At 44.8% G+C, this 26,472-nt stretch overlaps 1 protein-coding gene across 1 annotated transcript in view; it reads left to right on the top strand.

Moving 5' to 3' along the window:
• The window catches only part of LOC108550449 (discoidin domain-containing receptor 2), a 109,833-nt gene that overhangs the window by 38,453 nt on the left and 44,908 nt on the right, over positions 1 to 26,472 (top strand). Inside the window, exons 2-4 of the mRNA XM_017904195.1 lie at positions 11,308 to 11,410; positions 15,793 to 16,024; positions 18,621 to 18,768. Of these exons, the coding sequence (XP_017759684.1) occupies positions 11,308 to 11,410; positions 15,793 to 16,024; positions 18,621 to 18,768 (483 nt within the window). The remainder of the gene's footprint in view (positions 1 to 11,307; positions 11,411 to 15,792; positions 16,025 to 18,620; positions 18,769 to 26,472) is intronic.

Genomic DNA, 26,472 nt, shown 5'->3' with positions numbered 1-26,472 from the left:
ACTAACGACGCGTTTCGAGGAGATCGGTCTCCGCGATGCGTCCACGGATTTACCCGTGACGCCAAGATGGCCGCCCGCGAGCGAAATGGCGCGCGTTGGGCCGGGGTAGAGATTCAGCTGCGACCGAGACGTGCGGATTTCCGACCGTCGTATTCGTCGCGACGCCAAATTGCACGCCAGCTCCCAAGACGAATAGTTCGACGTGGAATGCGTCGCAATGAATCCACGAAACGTCTCGGCCGCCGCGAACCTCGCGCAGGGATTCCCCTACTTGAACAATAGCGCGAGAACTGTTACTTAGGTGTCGCGGACGTGCGAGACACGCGCGGCATTCCCGGAAGCTTGCAAACTGAATTAAAGGAAACAGTATAGCGATCCTGGAAAGCGATACCTGCTGCTTCTTCACCGGTTTCACGGTAAATATTGTCGTAGTAAAATATTAAAATGAACTCTACATTCTAGCAATAGGGGGGCGATCTCTCTCCTGGGATTGCGATCTGGAGACGTCTTTGACCTGTGCGGCCTTAGATAGACAGACCAGTTTTAACTGTTTGCTTGTTTAATAAACATCTATACAGTTTTTCCGCCGTTTCCACTGGCTACTATTTCTTTGCATTATAATCGCTTAACAAATATGATTGAACGATTGTAGTATTTTTAATAACGCCATTTTTAACGATCTTTTGTCTCTACTATCCTCACTAAGCTCACAAGTGTCTGGAAAGTGAATCTTAGATCCGAGCAGACAAATATAGAAATACACTTCGAACTTCGATTTTAATTTCTGCGATGAAATTTCCTATCTCCAAAATTTCGTTGGAGACGATATCGAATTAATTTACACGACTGCTAAAACATCGGTTGATTTTTTCAAGCAAAAACGGAACCATTGTTCCAAAGAGTCGTAAAATGGCGAGAAGTAGGAGAAAGAAGAGCGATATAATTTGGCGAGTTGATTTACACGGCGCGAAAGTCGAAAAGAAGTTGGTGTTACGGGAGCTGAGCTTGTCGCTGATTTATCTGAATCGGGGAAAATCGGTGGATGACGAATAGCGGTTACAAATGTACTTCCCGTAAAGGGACATAAATTTTTTACGACGACCAGCGGCGAAAGTACATAGAGGCGAGTCTCTAGCGGAGGGTATACGTAGGAAGGCTGTAATCCGAAGAGAGGTAAATCATTCCAAGGTGCTTAACGGTGTCCTCATTTTCACGAAGCTTAACCGTTGGACAAGAGAAATTGCATTTCGGGGAGGACCGGGCCAGTCAGGGCCAGTAACGCATGCATCACGTGTCCTGAATGAAAGGGGGAGAAAAAAGATCATCCCCGTAGTGGAACAATTTAAAGCAACGTCAATCGTTGCTCCTCCAATTGAATTCGTTCCTTTCCATCACCCGTGACCTCCCTCCATTTCTCTTGCCTTTCCTTCCACCCCGTCTCGCAATTACCTTCCTCGGCTAGACGAAATTCCGTGAAGCCAGCGGCCCCTGCAACGTGCACGTAATACACGTATATACATCCACGTACACGCGTAATAGATAATTCTAACAAATTACATCGCGGACATAATGCACCGTAAATTAGCGAAGAATCGCGGTCCGCGCAGCGACTGAATTTCCGCTGGCTCGTGACCAGAGAAAGGCACTTTGAGAGCGCTCTAATTCGGTACGGAAAATAAATTGTCGGAAGGTGCTCACCCGTGTCCCCTCTTTCAAGGAGCACGCCCGTATACGGGGTAGTGTACGGGGGTTGAAAGAGAGAGAGACAGCGGGGCGACACGGTAGCGCGGTGCTTCGCGAGAAAGCGACGGGGGGTTGAAACCGAGAGAGTCTCGGTGGCGAACGGTCTATGGCGGAAAAGGGACGCAGAGGGCGAGAGAGACGGCACGTGACCCGGAGCGGGGGTAAAGGGAACGAACAGAGAGGGTAGATATGAGACGGAAAAAAGGTGGTCCCTTTTGCGCAATTTGCCCGAACGTAGGAGCAAATTTTCCCGGTATACAAAAGCGCTCGACATTTTAAAACACGCGGAGGGGGTGCACGAGCTCGCGATTGTCGCGTGCTCGCACCATCTACCTCTTCCTCTCGCCCGCCACCCTCTCGCGTTCGAGCACACTTGCCCGCTCTCGTTCGCTCTCTCGCCTGTTCATTTCCGCGTGTACGTGGTACTTGGCGGAGGCGTGTGCACGACACGAGAGGAGAGAATCGACGAACACGAGCGAACATCAGGAGCGTAGCCACGTCCCCCGGGGCTCGCGTTATTTTATGTCGCTTGTGACTCGAGCATCCCCGACAGCCTTCTGCTTCCGTTTCCACCGCGGCATCGAACGAAACACGAAGACAGGAACAACGGCCGGAGGGCGAAACGGCTGGCGGAATACCGTTCCTATGAATACGTTTGGAAGTTCAAACGCCTATGTGATTTGCATGTGTCTCCGAAGTGTGGCGACCCGCCGCTGGAGATCGCTGCAAAGGGTGCGCCACCTGTCCTCTAGCCCAGGTTACGTTACCGCGTTGTCCACGCCGATTCCTTTACTTCCGTTTCGCTCGGAAGTTGCTCTGCTTCACAGAGGAGCCAGCGAATCGTGGCTCGAGATCATTTCAGGGCGCAGAGAGTCATGCGAATGTTTAACCCTTCGATATACCGAGTGACGGATTTTTAGGAAGCAAGAAAGGTTCTCCTGAATAATTTCTGTAACAACTAGAGCTCGTGCGTGATTATTCTCAGGACAAGCGAATTATCGAGAAAGACACGGAGGCAAGTGACTTATACACATATGCACGTGTCGCTTGTACATATAAAAATATGGAAATAATTGTTCAGCGTGTAAGGCTCTTTTACGAGTTTTATTTCGTTAGTCAAATACACTTAACCCTTTGCACTCGAGAGGTGACTCTCGATCGCCATTTAAACAGATTCTAAAGATCGATGTTAATTAATATATTATATTTAAAATTACCCAATGACACGTGGAACGTCGAAGTAAAATAATTCTACGTCTTAATTTGCATAAGGTTTTTTATTTATAGTTTTGAAAATATCCTCGACTGTGTGGCAGAAAGTCTTTAAATTACTATTTTTCTCTAACGATAAATTTACTTGGATTTTTAACTCTTCGTTTAGCAATTACTCCTGGATGACAGTTGCGTGTTATTATATAGCCACTTGATGGCGCGAGAGGAGAGACGAGGAACCTTGGTTTTCTGGGAGATAGGCCAATGAGTTCGTTGTCCCGAGGTAGTTGACTTTTGATAAACAGCTGATCTGTCGAAGACAAAGATTGGGGTCACTGTGTCGTTTATTGTCCTTTCTTTCTGTCGCTGGGCTTTCTGCCACAAGAGTATATAAAAGTATGCGAGTTCCGGTTACCGATAAGGCGGCGTGAGTGTCGAGCACGTAGCAGAGATAACCAGAGTTTCAAAACGAAGAGGCGATCCGTTTGATCTGCGCGGCGGATTGACACAGAAGGCCCACTTGTGGCCTTCGGGGAAGGGCAGCTGTAAGAGCGGACAACAGAGTTTGACACGAGAGACGAAAGTGGTAGGAACGAAAGAATATTGTGTTGGAACCCGGATTTCTATATACAATACGGGTTCCAGCAACAAGGCTACGTCGGAAAAATACAAGTCGACGGAGAGGAAAAACTGGCATTTCGCAAATTTTGTAGGTGCTTATATAACGTTAGTTTTTGGTGGGGTGAAGATGACCATGTGAGTAAACGGATAAACTGATAAGAATATTTATCGAACACGATAACAGCACAACATAAATTATAACTAAATCTCGTAAAATAAATTCGCTTCTAACTGCGATATAATCTCTCGAGGACTCTCTCACACGCAACGTCTATATGTAATGACTGTCATTCAGCTACTGATTGTTTTTTCGCGACTCTCTGTCATACTCGTCACACGCACATTCTTTCACACAAACGTTCCTCGCACTCGTACCACAATTCTATGACAACCACTACCACAGACTATTGGCCCTTAGTGAAAGTAGGAATGAGTCAGTTGTTTTTGGATTCTGAAATTGGTCTGCGTTTATTAGCAAGGCCTTTCTAGGGACTAAGGGCCAATGGATCGTTAGTTATCCAACAATTGTATGAAACAGAGTAAAGTACAATCGGCCATCGAGTGATAGACTCATTTTAACCCAGCTCTCTCTTCTCCTCTTTACAATATTGATTTATTATACTAATTATATTGCCAAACTTATTGCGAATAGTAAGAAATATCGTCAGCTAACGTGTTTCAACCCCGAGAAAGTATAATTCGACAGCTGCTGCGTTTGAAATGGTACACGTACCGGATGACGTCTCCGAGACATGGCGCGTCGACGGTTTGATGGAACGGCTATTTTGGTCCCGTTGTTCGCCGGTGAAATTATTATTCCAAATACGCGGCGCGTGCAAGGATTCCATTGGTTTGTTTTGTCCTAATATTGTATTAGAGTTCGCGGATGTAGTCGAATTTAGTCGATGTAACGAACACGCTGGATTGGAATGCCTGGTAAACAAACCGACCAATTTAATATCTGTAATAGCAATCAGAAGCGTTCGACGTGACTGACACGCGAATCGACAGCAGAATGTGACCTGCCTATGGTCAAACATGCCTGTGCATTATACCGTGCAACTACGATTTCGAGACAATTCAATTTGCGCAACCACTACGCTATTTTACTATTTTACCGCTCTGCCAATCTACGAATTTGCGCTTTTGTAAAATACAGTAGAATTACGTGATACACTTTCCACTTATCCAACTGCAGCTTTATCCGCTAATTCTGAGTTATTAACGAATTTGGTATATGAAACAAACGAGATGATAAGTATCTTCTCCCCACCAGACTCTTTAGGATGCCTTATTCCAACCCCTTGCCTTGGTAAAGGCAACGAGTATCAATTATATATGATATTGTAAATGATCTTATGTGATAAAGATCGGATTAATAAATCGAAACGAACTTTTGATTCTGGTAATATTCTATATTTCTTGGCAGTATAAAATATACAAAGACTTGAAGCCTTCTATGATACGTGGTGCAGACGGTGGACTGTCAAAAATGTATCATCGAACTCTTCAGCTAGGTTTTATATGCTCTATGACAACCTCCTGCTTCGAGAATTGATAAGCTGGATGGTTCCTCAATCAAAGGATCTCAAAGATCTCAATACAGGGTGACACCATTCAAATAAAGATTCCTCTCACACTTATATTAGCACACAGCGTAGTCAACTAATTTCTGAAGCTATGTAGGAAAATCTGTGGCTTGAAATATATTCGAATAATTTTTTCCTCGTTCAATAACTGCAGCTCTGACACCAGTGTTCTTAACAGGAATCAAGGCAACGGGCTAATTATTTGTCTTCTATATCTTACCATCTCTGCAATAGTCCCTGTAGAAACCATCATTCTCAGTCTCGCCACTAGATGGACATCAACTTCAAGAAGAAAACCTCTGCTTCCTATACATATAGCTTCCAGACCTTCCAATAGTATCCCGGTCTAAGGGCCTGCTAGGTAGCCTTCCTGACGAGTCCACTAGCAGGCCCAGGACGAAACGTGTCCCTTTTCCTTTTCCTTTCGTTCCTTCTAGCACCACCACCACGTGGAGGATACCTGCAACCAGTCGACTTCGCAGCAACCATGGGGGAAAACCCCCTACTGTCCCCTTCTCCATTTCTCAATCGCATGCATAACCCAAACCTCCAACCATGTTGCAATACTCTTCTCTCACCTAACCCAAAACCAACTACCACCCGAGCAAGTATTCCGTACACCACGCAAACTGCATCATCCACACACGCTATTAACAAATTCCTCGTCCCATAGCTCGAACCCCCGAATTGCTATCCCGCACGAGAAGAAAGCAGCCGAGAAATATGTAATAGGAAATTTCTGTCTCTTCGTGCTCTGCTCGCGGGTCGTAAACCTCTCTGCGGACAGAAGAAAGAAGCACGCGGATCACGAAGGGCGCTTCTGGCATCGGTATCCTCGTTGAATGCGTGCACGCGCAGGGTTAAACGATGCGCGACGCTGATACGCCGACGGATGCACGAATGCCATTGAGCAACGCAAACGCCAGGGACCGAGGCAGCGTTTCATTGAAAGTTTTTATAACTTCCGGCGAGCAGGCGAGCATTTTCCTTGAATTACGACGGATTTGTTTGGCGGTTAGCGCGGCGCCGTTCAACGGACGCTCGAAGAGAAGAGGAAGTCGCGTTCCAGACGTGCCTTTTCCGCTGAAAAACCCCGGCAGAAACTGTCGACTTGCTCTTAAGTGCCGTTTAATCTCGCGGGCCGTGGTATCGAGGGGTGCAGCAGGGAAGTTGAAATAATTAACGAGGATCTCTCGCGGCGGTCGCGATTATTTTTCCGCATGAAAATTGATCGCTTCTCGCGATGCTTCTTCGTGCGGAATTTTTTCCACGGTTTCCGGCAGACCTACATCAGAGGAACTTAGCTTCCTCTCTGGCTAACGTTAAGCGCAATGTTTATCGGAGGGATCCTTTGCTTTATTTCCGTCGAAAAGGAAGTTTAACCCGCCACGATGGCTTACTCGAAAGGATTTCCGCGGAAGGGTCGATGAAAGGGAAAATGGGGGAGGAGGTTTAATCGAGCGGAAGCGAGCCCTCGATCGTATGGCTGCGGAAGCCAATAAGAACGCGTATGAGATCGATCTGCTTTGCTCGATTTCGATTTCCACCTACCTGTTGTTAATAAACAACGCTGCTCGCGATCGAACGTTTGCTTTAAACGACAGGCTTGGCAGCCGGGTATATTTGCTTTGCTGGGTCCACTGCTAAAAATGAACCCCTCGATTCGACGTAAATCCTTGATGCTGATTAAATTCGGTCCTATTTATGTAGGATTGGAATGAGTACGGCCCTGAAAGAATGTCAAGAGTGTTTGGACTTAGAACGAAAGTGACCATCAAGAGGATTGACTGCAAAGAATATTTATGGTGGAATCGAATGAAAGTTTAGGGATGCATCCAGAGTGGTTGAAGTATCTGATCCACCGAAAGGGGATGGGAAAGGGGCATGATTGGGAAGGAAAGCCTGGGTATGAAAAAGGACAGAATGAATGGTTTAAATAAGGGTGCAAGGGTGCGGGAGAGTCAGTTTTTAAGAGTTTTTTAACCCTTTGCACTCGAGAGGCGCCCTTCAGCCACCATTTGACAAAATTTCGAAGCTCGATATTAATAAGTATGTAAAATTTCAGATAATGTAACAGTGTGCGAGGTATCGAAATCAAATAATTCTACGTGTTAATTATCATACGATTTCTTATTCCTGCTCAGCAAAATATCGTCAGCTTTGTAACAGAAAATCTTTGAACTCCTATCCTTCCTTGGCCAAAAAATCGTCGACTGCAAAGGGTTAAGCCAGTCTTTTTACAGTCTTTAACACTAGAACTACGGATCTTTAATGGGTACCTAACTGTAACGTGCACAGATTATAGTATTTTCAGCGGTACGATGAATATAAGTGAATACATTGATTACAGTTCTTTCTTAATATGAGTTGATACCAATTTTAGTCTTAAAGCAGGTGTATGTGTTCGGTGATTGCAGAGAGGAAAATTCTGGGACCACTCATTTTCACTGGGTTGGTAGTTCTAGTGTCAAGAGTATGCCAGTGTGTCAATCAGAGAGTATGTAAGAAGTTAAAATCAGTCTAAGAAAGATCAGAAGAGCGTGCCCATAGCGAATCTCTCTTGTGTCATAGTCGTCATTCTATTTATAAGCTTATTTTATTCTATTAAGAAGCCAACGATACTATCTTAAGTCAATCCAGCCAAAATCCGATACTACATTTATTAGCTGTGAACCGATGACGATGCGTCGGATTAATTTATGTTTCATTTTGAAATTTTTGTTGGATTTAGATAGGATAATTCGTAATCGAAGGATATAGTTTCTTGTTGGAAGTCGAAGAGAGTATTTCTCATTAATTTTAGCATAAGTACAATAATTTGACGCGCGTCACCGATAATTATACATAGTCGGTTGACGTCACGTTAGCAGTTAAAGGTCAAATTGAACATCGAATGTGACCTTACGCGTATTAAAATAATCAACGATAATTCTTTCGAACGATTTAAACTTTAAAATCGTAGGTATAAAATTACACGTTACGTCATTTTGCTTTCCACAAACACACCGTCACCGTGAGTCGTTAAATTTACGATGACTTCGGTATCGTAGACACTATATTTATTTTTGAAGCAGAATTACAGAAAGAAAGTAGTTGGTCGAACAGTGATGAGTATATATATGTATATATAAAATGAAAGTCAACTGCAAACAACTTTCTCTGACCTAGCCCTACCAAGTTGCTGTCAAGAGGGAAACCCTTGATTGTGAGAATAAGAGGAAAGTCTTAAAGTGAAGACTTATAAATTTGCCGAGGAAGTTCAAGAGAATACTTATCTCTGACTATAGGTAAAAATTACTATGACTTAGTCTAATAATTGCAAGTATGGAAATTACGTACGACGTCTATAACCTAAGGTTTCATGTAGCACAAGTATCAGCAAGGGGTGCAGAATCTAAAATAAGGAGACAAAATTTCAGTATTAACTATTGGGTTCAGACTGTCTATATTCTTCAAATTGAGCTTTTATATGTCTGTGTAAACTTGGAAGCGTGCATAAAATATAGACAGTTTTTGATTTTGGGCCTAGATATTTGACTGGGATCAGTGGACGTTGGTCTTATCTTGATGTGTTGGAATTTGTTTCTTACTGCCTTTTTGGCATAATCATCCCTCCCTTTCTCTAACCTTCTCCTTAAAATATCCATCTCCCCTTCGGTTGTCAAAAATATTGCAGATCCATCGAATTAATTAATTATTATTTCTGAGTTCCTGTTTTATCTAAGTCCCTCTTTGTGTTGGAATTTGTTTCACGCTGCCTTTTTGGCATAATCATCCCTCGTTTTCTCTAATTTTTCCCTTAAAATTCCCCTCATCCCTTCGGTCATTAAAAACATTGCAGACCCATCGAATTTATTAGTTATTATTTCCGAATTCCTGTTTTATCTGTGACCCTCTTCGTGTTGGAATTTATTTCACACTACCTTCTTGGCATAATCATCCCTTACTTTTTCTAATTTTTCCCTTAAAATTCCCCTCACTCCTTCAGTTGTCAAAAATATTGCAGACCCATCGAATTTATTAGTTATTATTTCTGAGTTCCTGTTTTATCTGTGACCCTCTTCGTGTAGGAATTTGTTTCACACTGCCTTTTTGACATAATCATCCCTTACTTTTTCTAATTTTTCCCTTAAAATTCCCCTCACTCCTTCAGTCGTCAAAAATATTGCAGACCCATCGTGTTTATTAATTATTATTTCTGAGTTCCATCTTTATATATGATCCCCTTCCCCTTAAAATCCTATCTCTTCTCCTTAGTGCCTACGACACTGCAGTATTCTACGTCGCGTGACATTCTTCTACTTAACATTCCACTCTCCAATTACAGAACGTTGTTTCCCCGTTACATTTAGATCTCTGACATTTTTGAAATCCTCCCATTACTCTGTTGCACTCCTAAATTCTCAGAGACCGCTGTCAATCGGTTCCCCGACGCGTAACCGCCGCAAATGGCGTCGTTTCCGCGGAAGATCTGGCGTTTAATCCGCGCGCAATTGAAAACGCGTCTTTCGCGGCGAAGCAAAGGGACCGTGGATCCTCATCTCGATAATGTAAATTTATTCACGCCGATTAATCCCAACCCGTTAGATCCGTCGGTGAACTCGGCCGTGGACCCGCGTACTTTTATCGTCCGACGAAAACTTTAATGGAAAGATTACACTCGACCGGCAGTAAACTTCGGGCAAATTGAAACGCGAACGAGATAGCTGACGGACTAATAAGCGTGTAGCGATTGGATAGTGCCAAGTGCCGTTCGCCACTTATCCGTCGAGTTCGCGAGCAACGATTGCGGCGTTCCCGTTATCGCAGCTCGTGATTCCTCGAGAGTTGGAGAAGCTGAAGGAAGCGAATCACGGGCTCACCTCGCGGAGGAACGTGTCGACGCGTCGTCGAGGATTGAGATTCGCTATTTACAAGGTATTCCTTGTTAAAGGGAATAATCGAGTCAGGCTGGAATGGTTGATTTCAGGTTTTCCAGGAGCGAGATGACTGTTACTAGTAAGGTAATAACGCGGTAGAAATAATTTAATAGTCTGATGGATTTGTGGCGACTATGGTACTACTACTACACCCTCGTTAGATTAAATTATGGCATTTTCCATTCATTTCTATGATTGTCCTTTAGATAGCATTTCCTGTGTTTAATAATTTTTTGAAGGATTTGCCGGGTACCAGGTCTAGACAGGTGTCTTCACTGTCTATTTTATCATCTTTCTCTGTCGTCTCGACTTTCCCTTGCAAGTTTGTTTTTCAGCTCATCCTTCTCTTGGGGATCCCTATCCTTCCCCCTTCCATATACTCGCAAGTGTTTATATTTATAAGATTGGTAGGGTGAAGGGTCAGTCTGATTTCGGCAATACAGTGATAATTACTGGTCTGGCCTTTCTCGTGTCTCAGCAGAAATTCAGCCATGTTCAACTATAATTTTTCGCGATGCATCGATTCTTCTATTTGCTGAATTTTATTATAGTCAAGGTAAATTAAGAATTAATTTGTCTATCACTGTGTGTATAACACTGAGAAGACAAATGTGTGCACAAGCCAAGTTTCAACGACACTGACGCACCCTGGACCCCGCGAAGCCTACCTCACGCACGATACGATGGTGTAAAGCATTAAAAAATATTTATTAAATCATTTTACACCTGTTCGAAATACATTCCACCATTGGCGATAATATCAAAAAACCCGTAGCAAAAATTGAATGAGAAACGATTTAATTTAACGTGCAGGTTACGCTTCGCTCAATTCCACACAGTAACAACGAAATGGAAAATAGCGCTGAATTCCGAGCCCGAATAAAACAACGACATTTATATTTCCCAATGGCGTTTCATTATCCCGAATATCCGCTGACGGTTCACGACAAACCGACATAACCCGTCCACGAAGAATCGCCAACGATCGAAAGATTACAACCCCCGCGCCGGCGTCGATCGCTGGCCTTATTAACCTTTCAATTTACATTTCCGGCCGCGGACATAACCGAGGGTGAGAGCCACCCAGCGGCCGGAAGTGCCGTTCGATTCGTCGTTTCCCTCCGACCGAACTAAAACCACGATCCGTAGCAAACGCGCGAATCGCAACCCCAAAGCGACCCATTAAGCAACGCGTAATAATAAAGTTAAACGTTGTGTTTCAGGGACGTGCAATCAATCCTTGGGGATGGAGTCCGGCGACATACCGGATTCGGCCATTACGGCTTCCTCGTCGTACGTGACGAACGTCGGACCACGGAATGGCCGGTGAGCGCATTACCTTTACGACGCACCCCTCTGCCTCTGGTACCAAACGGTGCCGCACGGCTGCCTTTTTAACGCGTGCTACCCCTAAAGGGAGCACAGATCAAACCGTCCCGCGACAGACACGCTTTCCGCATTAACGTCCGCCGCGGAATCAGCCCCCGTTACGCCTCTCTGTTCGCCCCGACGTTTCTGCTGTCTCCGCTCCTCGCGTCTGTAATTTAACGATCGCCTGTCGCGCCCGTTTCGCCCCGGAACTTTACTTTTAATCGCGTTCGCCGTGCCTGGTTGGCCGGCGAAATTAATCGGGGCCCGCGACACCGTTCCCGCTTTTTCTCCTCGCGTCCGCGAAAACTGCGCCCGTCGGGGGTTCAGAGCGAGGGGGTAGCCACCGGACGAAGTTACGCGCGGCATTGGCAGTTTCCGACCAGAGAAATATTATCCCCCGGTAATTGCGTTGTTATTGGGGAAAAGTGGAGGAGCAATTCGCGTGATCGAGCACCGGCCCACGACCTTGCCTCTTCCTCTGTGTCACCTTCAACCCTTCGCCTCTCTGCTATAGCAACTTTTCGTGCGAGGGAGTGGATAAATGGAATCGATACTTGCAGAAAGACACGGTATGTTTAAATCTATCTTAATTTTGGAATCGTGTACATGCCTCGCGGGTACGTACTGGCCCGTCGATGAGAAGATAACTGACATTCGACGGGGTAAATTATGATATATTTCCTGTATTTATTTGCGCCATTCAAATTTTCGGAAAGCGGTGAAATAAAACAAATATTATAAATTTGTAAAGTTGCCGGACCGCGATTTCAGTCAGCTTGATAATGTAGCGCTGTTCGAGTCCGATCGGTTGACTATAAATTTACCTTTGACGCATTCGAAATGCGTAACTTCTGCCTTTTGCCGATGCCACACGAGCCACTCTTGTTTAAATGGCTGTATGTGGTGGAAATAAACCGTATGAACACCGAGAGAAAGGGAGTAGGTGTAATATTCATACACTACTGTAATTATAAAAATTATCATATCCCGTGATGAAAGCGATAACGTTGAATACGGAATTTTTAATTAAAAGTTTAACACTTCCACGATAGCCACCGCGCAACGCAAACTTACACACCTGTCCGGTTTGACGCGCGCGGTTCTTTTTATTTCGCATTCGTTAAATCGAGCTGTATAAAATTATTAACACGATTATCGAATAACAAATTGACATATCCACCGGAGTCATTATAAATAAATGACTGCCTGTGTTTGGATTTTCTCTCGACACTAGCCACGTATGAAAAATGCGTGGTCGTACCTCACGGTTAGGCTGACGTCGAGGGGTTAAAAATGGGCGCAGATCCGTGCTAGCTTTGATGTTAAGTAATTGACACTGATCTAATTCTATTCACGGATATGACGCTTCCGCATGAGAATAAAAATTCCCCTGACATATTCCTTCCTCAACCCTGTTCGCGTCCACGGACGGTGTTTGGATTTTCGAATTATTTTTGTTTCGCGTGTACCCGAGTACATTCACCGGAACGGACCTCTTCTATCTATGCCTGGTAAGGGTATTCAGTGGTGGTAGACTGCCGTGGTCAGACACTGGAAACGCCTTATAAATGAGCACCGTTCAGACGGCCGGAACACTTGGCGTTACCATCCATAAGGGATACGCCCGACGTTCCGCCATAATAAATATTGCGCGAAGCTCGGCTGAAATTTCCCACCACCCCAAATGAGACGCGCTGAAAATACCCGGAGAAACAAATACCTCGATTAAATTTTAACAGCTTCGACCCTTTAGCCTGCGAGTACCCAGTACCGAACCGTTTCGATCGATTCGCGATCCCGTGTGAACGTTATTAACAATCGCGTGTCGGTGACGAAATAATTACTAAATGGTATATTTGCTATCGCATTGTGGATTTAACGGATTACGCGTGCGGGCGGTTTATTAAAAAAATTTGCCGCGAATTCGGATATTGAATAGGACTCGAACACATCGGCTTTAAATTTCGTCCATTTCATTTTCCACGATCAATTTCGCGCCCACCTGCAAGGAAATCGATTTTAAAAATCAACCTTTCGAATCGCAGCCTGCCTCTCGCAATTTGCAAAATAAATCGCGATCGCTAGGACAGTCTTTGTCGAATTACGTTAGAAACGCAACGCTTCGAGCATATCTCGGTGACGGGCGGCTCACAAACGATTTTGTTTCCAAGCTCGTCGCTGTTAAAGGGTTAACGAAACACCATTCGCTTCGAGTATCGATGTCTCTGCGGATGTGTCTGTGGGAAAAAATGAAAATGGAAGGAAAAAGGAAGGAACAGGAGTAAAAGTCGATCGATCAGTAAAGGAAGGATAAAATTGGTTAAAAACGACTACGACTATGGACCAAATGGGTGTGCAGGCTGTGGATCGAACGCAGTGTTGGACCTGGACCAGGCTCTGTTTATTCGGACCTCATTTCCGGCGACTTAGCCCCGTCGAAACACGGGCAGTTACGACAAACGTTTTAACAGGTGAACGTAACAACGGGACGAATCGTGGTGAAACTATCTCGCGGGAAAAACGCGACGAATCGTCTGATCAGCCGGCAAGTTAACTTCGTTATTAGGTAGGAAGCACGAGCGGGAGCCGATAGGTGGTAAAAGTTTCGCGAAGTTTCATTGGGTCGATTTAGAGGAAACGTGGGGAGCTTCGGGACGAGCGGGATCGCCGGGAGGGTGGGCCCGGGGGGTGGAGAATGGACGGAAAAGAGAGACGGTGGAAAGAACTGAATCCCGGATTCGCTGTTTAAGTACACTTCCCTCGAACCGAAGAAGTTCTTGAAACCGGCGAATGGCCCCGTGAATTGTTCTTCTTTGTTCGAACGATGCTGTAATGGCCGGAGGACTATAACTGCGCCTAGGCGGCCTCCCCGCTCGAAGAGTCGATGAAACATTAACTTCGCGTCGCTTTCCAACGCGGTCCTCGTACGATCTTGCCCCGATTCTTTCTTAATTTAATACCTTCGACGTTTCGAATTCGCAGACACGTTTACGCTCGCGGAGGAAAGCTCGGTGCAAAGTTCGCGAGCCGTGCGATTCCTCGGGGTTGCTCGATTTAGGGCTCGCGTCGTCGGATTTTTCGTTTATTTATTTCTTCCCGTTATTTTCATCGGTACTCTGTTATTTTGCACCGGTAATGCAAGATCAAACCGATGGAATAAAAATAATAACGAAATATCGGATACGTAGCAACGGAAAAGGATAACCGTTTCCGAGCTCTCTCTCCAACCTGTGTTTTTTCCATGGGAAATACAGGGAAAGTTGAAAAAATATATCACCGAATTTGAAAAAACGAAATTCTACAGAAATATCTGGGAAATTTAGTTATCCGCTCGCGAGTAACTCCGCGATTTCGCGTCGAATGCGATTAACAGCGCGGGGAAAAAATATCCCTAGAAAATCCCTAGTAACTTACTCGCTTAAAATCATTGCCATTTCGTTGCCCGAGCTCCAACGCCAGCGTCGATACCTTCGATCGCGATATTTCATGCACGATCTTCGCCGGGAATCCCGAGAGTACTTAAAACCGACGGTGAGAACGCTCTCTCTTGCCTCGTCGTGGATATTTACCACGTCTGTCCGGCCCGTGGCGCGAATGGAAATATAATATCGATTAATTATGTCTGTCCAATTGGAATGAAAAATTACCGCTGGTCATTGTAGCCGCTGGAAAGGCGAGCCGGGGATAGGCATGGCGTAACGATCCGTGAATCGAGCCCGCACGATTTTGACGTGGCTACATTTTCGGCACGATTATTATTGCGCAATTTCAGTCCGCGCTCTGCCAGACAGCTCGAACGAGGACAAATTTTCAACGAGAATGAAAATTGATTTTCGAACCATCCCCACCCCCTGACCCAACGCAAACTGCTGCGCGTGTCAAATTTCGATTCGTAATATCAACGCGTCCGAATGGCTTCAAAATTTCTATATATCCTCTCCCCTCACCGTTCCCCTCTTCCCCATTTTTCCGCCCTTCCCCGATTTTTTAACGGATACCTCGCCCGGTGCCCCGGAACGCGTTTGTCGAATCCGATAAATAATCCGGAGTGCATTATCGAGGAATTACCGATTCGTAACGCGATACAGTCCTACAGCGAATTTGCCACCCTTCCGATGTCACGAGAAGAACCTCACCCCCCATACACGGATGGTAAAATGAATAAAATATCGAGAATGAGAAAATAGGAACGAAAAACGCTATGGAATAACGCGTATTCGTCGGGGAAATTAAATTAACATCGGAAGGGGTTGTCGGTGGACCTTGAGGGCCGATTACAATTCATGGAAACGGGTAGCAGGTTAGGCAACGCTAACGAATTCCACGGTTAATTCTAGGCTGCGCAAGGAGACAGCAGGCGGTGCCTGGTGCCCGAAGAGCCAGATAGAAAGAGGGATTCGCGAGTGGCTGCAAGTGGATCTTCCCGGGGCTCACGTGATCACCGGTGTACAGAGTCAGGGTCGTTACGATCACGGCCGTGGCCAGGAATACGTGGAGGAGTACACGCTGGAGTATCGACGTCCGGGGTTCACCGACTGGCGGCGATATAAGCGCTGGGATAACAAGGAGGTACGTGTGCCGGCGTGTACGTGTGGATGGACGCGCGTGTTGACAGTGGAGGAGAAGTAAGTTAAGTCGGACGATCCTGAATAACGTGACCGTAATCAAGCCAGCTATATACCCTCTATTTTCCTTCCGCGGATTAGCCGCGGAGGCGTTTGTTCACGATACACAGGCGTCTCGTAAATTGACCCGTGTTCCCCGTTCGATTTAGCCGCTCGTGGAGAGACGCTCTCGCGAGAGGAGAGCTGAAAATTGTCCACCGAGCTTCGCTTTCCGCGTCGCCGGCGTCTGGAAACTGGCCGGTAATGGTAATAGCGTGACACGGGGTTTCTTCTCGTAATGCGGTCGAGGAATTGCCCACTTAGCTGTATTCTTTTGAGAAGTATCGAGGTAATTCGGGACGTTCGCTGATTCGGTGGAAAAGGGGTAAAGAATACGCTTCGGGGTAAAAATTGCGCCCGAGGAACGATCGGTCATTAGAGAACGAGGAAGAGTGACAGACTGGATTTATTTCTCGATGGTGGAACGAAAATCCTTCCTTCATCGGGATTCTATAGGGGGGCTAAAACTCGACGGCGATTTTCGGGTGATCCGAGGACGATTCGAGGAGACGATTCGGTGACGATTCGAGCGTCAGGAACTCGAGAACCGCGTTACCTCTAGTCGTTGCCAAGGATGGAACAGGTGAGAAAAGAGGTAACGCGTGCTCGTGGTCCCGGTTACGGGTGAGGACTTTTTCCCCGGGCGTTTTGTTTACGGGCGAATCAAAGTTTACGGGAAACTTTATCGCGCCAAGGTTTATCGCGATCTCGAGCGGATCGTTCCGCGGGATTCGTGACGACCCCCGTTTATTATCCGGGGTTATCAATTTCCTGACTCGGTGCAATTCGAAAAACCGTCCCGCCGCTTACGTCCGCGCCGAACGAATTCCCGAACAGCGGCTTCATTTGCTTGATCGTCGAATAATTAAGAGCCGTTCCACGGGAATCGTCCAATTAAGCAATCTCGGTCGCGATAGGCGGCTCTACGCCGCGTCTGTAACGAACGATAATTTATCGCCCGGTGGCGTGTGAAGCGGCTCGCTGCGCCATCTAGCTCCACGGACACTTCTCCGGGTGGAGAGGAAATAGAAATCGGTGTGCACGAGACGAGTCACGTTATTCCGCCCGAATTGTAATTATTCTTCTTCGTCTAGGCGTATGGAGATAGGAAAGAAATAGGACGAGGAGAATCCGGCGTGTGTAACGGAAGAGGCAGCCATTTGTACAATATGGCGGAACGAATGGACAGGAGATGGAATATTCGCGAGATTCCTACGCGGCTATTAATGCCGGCCAATTTCGACCGGGTATCTGGACGCTTGCTTATTTTCGATAGCACATCGCGTAATTGAAAGTTTCATACGGTTTTATCCTTCGCCGCCATTATAGCTGCAATGGCTGCCGAAGGTTTCTCATCGGACTGCAATTGCTGTTCGAATTGGAGAGTAATAAAATTCCTTTCTTTGAAAAATATAACGAAATTCGGTTCGCCGTGCTATACCTGTGTAATTAAACTTCTATATTGGAAAACCTGTTATTCTAACGATACGACAACATTCCATTACGGTCGGAAATTGTTCGGCAATTACCGCGCGTATACTGTACCCGGTACATTCTAACGTGTAATTCAAAATTGATTTTTAGAAGCTAATATGCAATAGCAAAATTGGTATCGCGGTTGGAACCGTTTAGCTATTCCAATATTCCATCTCTCCAATAAACGATTCTAACTGATAATCCGTGACAAGAAGTTAAGCACAGTTATAATTCGCCATTAATTACAACATGGGTTTTTATAAAATTTGCGAATCGTTGGCGCAAGTCGATCAAAGCGTTCAGATACTTGGCGGTAACAGGGTAACGTCTCCGTTTATTCAAACGATAATTTCTTCCCTCCGCGAAGGTGAATTAACCGCGACATTAGCTCGGTGCAGACGCAATCATGATCCGCGTGTAAACGACGCGCCCTGGCACCGAGATTCTCCTATTCAATTGATTAATATCGACGTGGATTCGATGTCGGCCGGTGAGCGCGTGATGGCGGCCGCGACCGACGCGCCATCTACGTCTCCGCGGCCATTATCATCGGACACGAAATAGTTTGGCGAAAGCGGAGCGAAATTAATCGCACGGTGCCCGCGGAAACTGTTACTCGACGCAAGGACAGGCGGATGCATTAATCGGACGCTGTAATTAAATCAGTTAAATTATTGCGATTAACCCGATAATTATATGGCACCGGTAATATATCGTGGAAAACGTTGTTCCGCCAACAAATTTACTTAGGAACAAGCATTGATTAAATGCATTTTATCGGAAGAATCAGTCGACCTACCCCCTGTGGCGTCCTCGCGCTGCCATTTCAGAGCTCGGTAATTCGTCTGACGGAAATCGTTCGCCGATTAATGGATCGCTTTAATTTACCAGCCGCTTCGACGCGGCCATTAATTAACGCGCAGGCCGGTTAAACGTTGGTTAAACAACGCTTAGTCGCGACGCAACGGCGAAAAATCGAATTCGAGTCACGGTGTCGCAAGCCGTTTCGCTTGTAACTGTTGCAGGTGCTGGCCGGGAACAGCGACACGTCCACGGTGGTGTCCCATCGATTGCTACCGCCGATCTTCGCAAGCCAGATTCGTATTTTGCCGCACTCCGAGCACAAGCGCACCGTTTGCCTTCGAATAGAGCTGAGAGGCTGTCAGGACACGGGTGAGTGATGTTAATGAATTCGACCTAGGTGCAATTGCGATCGAGCCTCGCTGCACGATAATAGCAGCGGACCTGCCGCGCAGGAAGCTGCCACGATGGCCACGGAATGGCCCAATTGTGACATAATTTCACCGACAACCCAACATCTAAATATTCCTCGAATAGTCGAGTGTCCAATTTTAATATTCCAGTTTCAAACGTCCAAATATTCCAAAATTTCCTATCCTACCACGCAGGAAGCTGGTCCAACGAACATGGATGACCCAATTGCGACATAATGTCAACGGGAATTAAAATTGGAAAATTTTTTAATTCAAATATTCCGACTACTAGAGACACGAATTTTGCGAAATCACAAAGCGTAAAATAAGAGGAATACGAAGGCAAGGATACTACGGCAAGTTGGAGGGGGCAAAAGTCAGGGCAGGTATCAAAGGTTCTTCGACCTAATTCCCTCCGCGATGAAGGAGGTGCCGGTGAAGGAAGAAGAATCGTAGCCGTAGTGTAAATTTGCAATTCCACGGGAACGTACGGTGGAAATGCGACAGCGAGCGGCCGGCGATTAATTTCCAAATTGCAATTTCATTCAATTTGGCGAGCCGCTGCTGAGACGGCAGCGAGGGAATCCGTAACGGCGTTGGAGTCCAACTGCGATGCTGGATCCTATTAACGCTCGTAACTGCGTTATACGAGCAAGCTCATCGGCTCTTCCACCCCTTCTGTCTCCCTTCATCAACTCCGTACAGGCTGTACGTTTGTTTTCGATCCACTTCTGCTACTTAAACGCGTCTCTAATGGAATCGACCAGCCGGGACATTGTTCCTGCCCGCGGAACACGTACGCGAACACCAACCGCCATTGTCGCCGCGCAATTTCTCGGTTATCCCGAACACGCAACGCGTGTCGACAACTCGCGCAACTTTCGAGCATCCGTTCTACATAGCTTGACACGGAGAACCCGCCGGCTTCTATCAACGTTGCTTTCCGTGTCGCGAGCGAACACAAGCGGAACGATACCGTCTAATTCTTCGTGGTGGAAAGAAAGGCACGACGCGACTGGGCTCGTTTCGATTCACTCGCTGAAACGCGAATAAACGGCACACCGTGCGCTTCCGGGATGGCAACCGGCCCCAAAATGGGGGCGAGCGAGTTTATTTCCTACCACGAGAGACACGTCGTTTCAATAGGTACACCGAACTATCGATACGTCGTTCTTTTCATATCGAAATGCCTTTCTGGGCATTCTCCTCTGTCATGGCAAATGAAAATTAATTCACTTACAATTCTGTGACGTTGGAGATCTGTGGCTTCGTTTCTTCGTAGATCTAAAAGGTTTTAATTAATAAATGGACACAGGTTCGTGAGAATAAATCTCGTGAAAGATGATATCAAGGTAGCAAAGGTACTCAAAGGTTCTTTTGATAGTGATACACATGTCTGGATTATCAGAGGATCACAGGGATTAGGGAAACTACGCCAGTGTCCCAAAAATTGTCCGACCACTCTCAGCAGTAGCTACATATTTTATTCGCTCTTCTATCTGGTTAGGATGACGTCAGAGTGACGTGGCGAGTCTAGGTTTATTTTCATCTCACCCTTAACCAGTTCTATTTTCCAATAGGGCTCGGGACTCCATTAGGAATCTGTACTTTCGATAGTTTTACCCCGTTTTGTACCAGATACGAATAGTTTCCTGTAATTCTGAGAAGCGAATTATGAAGAAAATTGGAAGCCTTTCGATCTGGGTTTGCTAGTGGATAATTACAATAATATAAAAAACGTATAGTAATTGACTTTAGTGGTGGGGGTAATGACGTGAGATCGATGACTCTCAAGTGGAATATTCGCAATCTCTCCAGGTTTCTTATCACTCGTGCTAGAAAAACGTGCCACGCACGTCGTAATGCCTTTGTGGTAGAATCGTCAACGACGTGATACACACGTCATCAGACAATTGTCATAGAAACACTGGACCGTTCTGGCACACGCGTCTGTCAATTTCTTGCTAGCGCGAGTAGTTAAATATCGAATTCAAGTGCTATCTTAATGTATATTGTAAATGGGAATATTGTGATTAGTATATAAAATGCGCGAAAACTATACTTATACGCGTGTAATATTTTCTTTTGCAAGATAAGGTCCTTGCCTCAGCGATAGGTTAGGAATTCGCAAATTCTTTCGAATTCTTCTGATGATCTGTGTCACGTGTCCAACATTAGACGCCACATCGGGCCCCTTTCTGAAATAAAATACCTATCAAAACATCGGCAGTATTACAAGGAAAATTACAAAGTCAAAGATAGCTATCCGCATTTTCCCCGATTTTTCTCCTCCTTTTTCCCTTTTATTACCTGAAATTTGTTTGCAAGAGCGGATGATTGATCTCTATGCAACAAGGGCTGCACTCGCATCGATTTCCCATTAGAAGCTGCGAACAATGACTTGCGGAATAATCGAATCGACGCGTTTTAAAAATCCCGACCGAGACGCGAGATTAATACGCAGCGGCGTGCAACGAGCGCGGGAAATTAAAGATTAATATTTCATGGCGGCCGCTGGAGAACGCGGATGGACACGCGCGTGTAACGACCGAGCGTGCAAGAACGCGGAAGGGAAGCTAATTCCGCGCCGTTTTTCTTCCCCTTCCCCATTCACCTTTCCTTTTTTCCCTCTTTTTTCCCCCCTTTTTCCCCCGCTTTTAAATCGCCGGGCTCTCGAACGAATCAATTGATCCGTATCTCTTTTATACACCGCGTATTAATATTTATGGTCGACATATTTATCGGTATTAAATGTAATCTTTCCAAGGGTGCCGCATTCAGCAAGGCGTTCACAGGTGTGAGATGAAAAAGAAAGGAAAAATGACGGAAATCGATGAGAAATATATTCCACCATGCACTACGATTTAATTATGAAAAATTATCCGTCGAAGTGGTACTTAATTTTAATTAACCACTATACAGGGTGTCCCATTTGTAGTTTCGCACTCGATTATTTTCTAAACTATAGATCGTTTCAAAGGAAATTTACATTGAGTATCGTAGGGATTATTTTCTTGGATAAGGGATGCTTCTTGGATAACAATGACTGGTTTATTTCAACTATAAAATATCACTCGTTTGCACAAACTCTATTACTTGTGATATCATAAAAAATTATAAAAAATGATTCGTCAAAGTGAAATTTTATTGTAATTAACCACTATACAGGGTGTCCCAGTTGTAGTTTCGCACTCGATTACTTGGTTACCTATAGTTCGTTTCAAACGAAATTTATATTAAGTATCGTAGGGATTATTTTCTTAGATAAGGGATGTTTCTTGGATAACAATAACGAGTTTATTTCAACTATAAAATATCCCTCGTTCGCACAAACTCTATCACTCGCGATACTTTAAGACTCTCATTTAAAAACTACCCTCTCGGAACTCTCTCAACGACAAGTCCCTTCCACGTACTTTTCTCACCCTATATACCACTACTGGTAGGGTGCAATTTGACTTCAAATCGCCACTATTTATAGCTTGCAAATTGACTTCAAATTGCCACTATTTACAGGATGCAAATTGACTTCAAGTTGCTACTATTGATAGGGTGCAATTTGATTTCAAATCACTTCTATTGTAGTGATATAGAGTCGATCTGACGTACACGTAATACGTACATCACCACTAGTGTTAGTGTCGTTTTGTTGCATTTCGCTTCAATTTTATTCCAAATGCACTCTGCCTTCAAGTATACTCGTCGTTAGACTAACAGTGCATCTGTATAAATTGTATTATATCCCTTATTTTCCTTATTCGTAATTAAGATTTACTGTCCCACTGATTACGTGAAGCACTATATTCGTTTTTCCACCCTTTGAATCTACAACAATAATTAGCTATGCATTCATTCCTTTATTACTATGTCCCAAACACTCTTCGCAGTTTCTCAGGGCCGTACCTATTCCATTCCCCACAGTATTCTTCTGTCAGTTAATATAAATAGTGGGAATTGCTTATGGATATTGGTGTATAAGTGTAGAAGTTACAAACAGTTTTCGTTTGGATTAATGCTATGGATACATGTGCTAGGTACTTAATGCATATGGTTGTCAAATATCGATGTCCCATCGCGCTATACCTGGGCACGGAATCAACACGCTGCTTTCCCTGCGAGAATAATTATACCAGCGAAATGGTTCTTCAATGTTTAACGGATATTAACAGCGTGACTTCCTTTCGGCTATCCACTGATGATACACTATATCCCTCATTTTCCTTATTCTTAATTAAAATTTACTGTATCACTGAATACGTGAAGCACTGTGTCCGTTTTTGTCTCCTTTAAATCTACAACAATAATTAGCTATGCATTCATTCCTTTATTACTATGTTCCAAACACTCTTCGCAGTTTCTCAGGGCCGTACCTATTCCATTCCCCCAGTATTCTTCTGTCTGTTAAAATAAATATTGGGAATTACTTATTGATATTTGTGTATAAGTATAGGAGTTGCAAACAGTTTTCGGAAAACTAGATGAATTATTGCCTCGTGCGCCAGGTACGTGGTGCATATGGTTGTCAAATATCGATGTCCCATCGCGCTATACCTGGGCACAGGATCAACACGGTGCTTTCCCTGCGAGAATAATTATACCAGCGAAATGGTTCTTCAATGTTTAACGGATATTAACAGCGCGACTTCCTCTCGGCGATCCGCCGATGATGCTCCACTGCCTTCCGGTGTATTTTTAAATAAAATATCGCAGCGAGACGAGACTGCGTTCCTCCGGGGGCTATTTTTAACGTTTCAATCTGACAGAAGATAATCAGGCCGTATATAACGTTGCACGTTTCATTTCGCATAATTCGTCTCTCGTCCTGGAAAGCTCGCGTGTAACGGGCTTCCCTTTTACGCTCGCGACATTCGCGCACCGTTGAAATGAAATTCCTAACCCTGTTTTCTAATTTACCGAAGTAAAAAAGTCAAACGAAGTGGAGTTTCATAACGTTCCGTTAGCTCGCCCTTTCCCGCGTTTCTCCAACCCCCTCGTCCACTCCTCTTCCCTTTGCGTTCTCCTTTTTTTCATCTCTCTCTCTCTCTCCCACTCTCTCTTTGCAATCCTTTTGTCGCATAGCCGTATCTTTGTGCGCGCGTACGTGTTTGCTTTTAATCGTAATTTAATTTCATTCGAGCCGCCCGCAGCTGTTAACGGTGAGAAACTTTTCGCGCACGGATTGTTAATTGTTTTCGTTATAATATCCTGCAAACTCGCGGTCTCGTTCCGCGAGTCTGCGCAATGCGCGAAAAAAATGGCAACTTCCGGCCGGAAGTTCTTGCGCGGATTTGACAACCGCCGGGGGTGGCTCCGCGAGCGAAAAACGCTTCGCGATGTGAACTCTGACCCTTGTACCGTGGGTTATGGACACGTTGGCACACGCGTTGAAGAATCATCGTACCTTGTGTGGTAAAGATCGGATTTATAAGAATTGAAATTGCTCTTCAAGGGGCCCAGTTCTTCCCTTTATTTTACGTACTTTTCTACCGAACTGTTGAGCCAGTGTTTCTCAGCATTTCTAAAAGCATTAAATACGTAATATTTACTCACATCGGCCTACATATTTCAACGCACGTTGAAAATTATTCCAAAATAATTACGCAAAGCATATCTCGAATTCTTTACGAGCTAACAGACTTCAACGCGTGACGCAAATTATTCCAAAATTTATATCTCCATATCGAGGTAAAGATCGGATTAATAGAGATTTAACTTTAAACTTTGATTATATTTTATCCCCTGGCGGTACAAATGTGCGGAGGCTTGAGTCTTGTGAGATGCGTGATGCATGTTACGCGAAAAATTGATAAAAGAATTTCTTTTTTAATAATAAAACAGGTTTATTTAATTAACACGTCACACTAGATTCTTCTCAACTCTAACACGCAATCCTCTATTCTCGACTACACACCATCTATGTGTCTCGCGTCCTTGCATCCCTATTTAAAGCCAGATTTATGTAATTTTGTACACACGCTTTCTCTCTCAATCATTCTACAGACATTCCTACAAAAGGGTTTGCTGCTATCGTTTGTTTCTTCCGCGCCAAACATTCGAAACGAACCTGACTTTATATGCATCGTTGTCATCACCTGACGTTAAGGTGAGGCAATTCTTATCTACTCATTACAATGCAGACTGTGGATTGTCGAAAGAGTCCCGTGAAACCCTTCAGCCAGGGTTTTATAGACCCTATGACGACCCATTGCGTCACTCAGTCCTGCTTCGAAAACTGATAGGCTTGATGGTTCCTCGAAGCAACATAGGATCCCTGTGCTGGGTGACGCCATCCAAATAAAGACTCCTCTCACACTTGGTTCGTGTGTATTTTCGTTTAAATGTCCTGAAAATTTCTTCCATTTTCAGGGTTGCTTTTTCGAGGTGCTCTAGACACCAAAGGCCAGGCTTTGCTGTTTCCTTGACTTGCAACGTTAATGGAGAAGCTTCTGGATGTATGAGGTGGAATATTTTATCGCGAGTTTGGCTCACTGATGATGATGTAGCTGTGGTATTTAAAATAATTTTGACGAGACGTCGAAAAGGGCATGGATAGGGGATGTTTAAATGGAATAAATGGCTAGGAAGTGTCTAGGGGAATTCGTGGAAAATTTTTGGGAAGTAATTAGGAGTCGAATTAATCCTTTACAGATGCAGCGGTTTTGGGTAAAGCATATTCGCGATAGTCATTGAAAACTACTTAACACTTTACCGACGGTAGCGGGTCAACATTTTATGCCCTTCTCACCGGCCACTCAGTCGTAGATCTTCCCTGACACCGGCTCTGTTTCGGCTTACAATTAGACTGTCGCGCGGGAATATATGTAATATGGGAATATTATAATATTTCAAAATTTTGTAAAAATATGGGAGCTTACAAATTAAAGCAACTAGTATCTCAATAGAAAGTAACAAATACTTGCTAATTGCCATAGTAAACGATTAATCGGCCATCGGTCGGTGAGCGTTGGGGATGAAAAGCTGATTAATCGGCTACCGGTCGGTAAAGTGTTAACCATTTGAGTCCCAGAGGGTTTTGAGAAAACACTGTCGAGTAATCCCAAGCAGCGCGACTACGCTGCTTCTAAATGGGTACGACACTACCCAAGCAGCGCGATAGCGCTTCTTCTATTTTATGTCCAAAATTTCCAAGCGGCGCGATAGCGCTTTGTTTATATTATAGCGATGAATGGCCAAGTGGCGCGATAGTGCTCCGACTTCGACATTCGGTGACGCACCGTCAGTTGTCGAGGACGCTCGAAATGTACTGTTTTCTAGACATGAATTCTGAACAGCGCGATCGCGCTGCTTGGGACACAAACGGTTAACCCATTTGCATCCAAGCGCGGAATATTTCGCGAGCCACTACTCTCGTCTATCACCGAGCGCGGAATAATCCGTGAGCTGACTTTCTCCATTACCAGTTGCTGAATATTCTTCATATGCCACAGATCACGTTTGATCCCTTTTGTGAGCATCTCTTCTACATCGCTTCATTATATTCTTAACAAGTTTTACTATTGTTGTGAAAATCCTTTTAACTCTCATTATGAGTAGGTGCTGATACACGCGCGGTGTACATGATACACGGGCTAGTCGTCAGTTGAACATCGCTGATGCCTGAACACGGCACCTTAAGTGGAGCCATGATGCAAATGGGTTAACA

Source organism: Eufriesea mexicana, unplaced genomic scaffold (genome assembly GCF_001483705.2).
Source record: "Eufriesea mexicana isolate 0111107269 unplaced genomic scaffold, ASM148370v2 scaffold2818, whole genome shotgun sequence".
Lineage (NCBI taxonomy): Eukaryota > Metazoa > Arthropoda > Insecta > Hymenoptera > Apidae > Eufriesea > Eufriesea mexicana.
The sequence above is the reverse complement of the archived record's forward strand: the minus strand, read 5'-3'. Positions and strand labels throughout refer to the sequence as shown.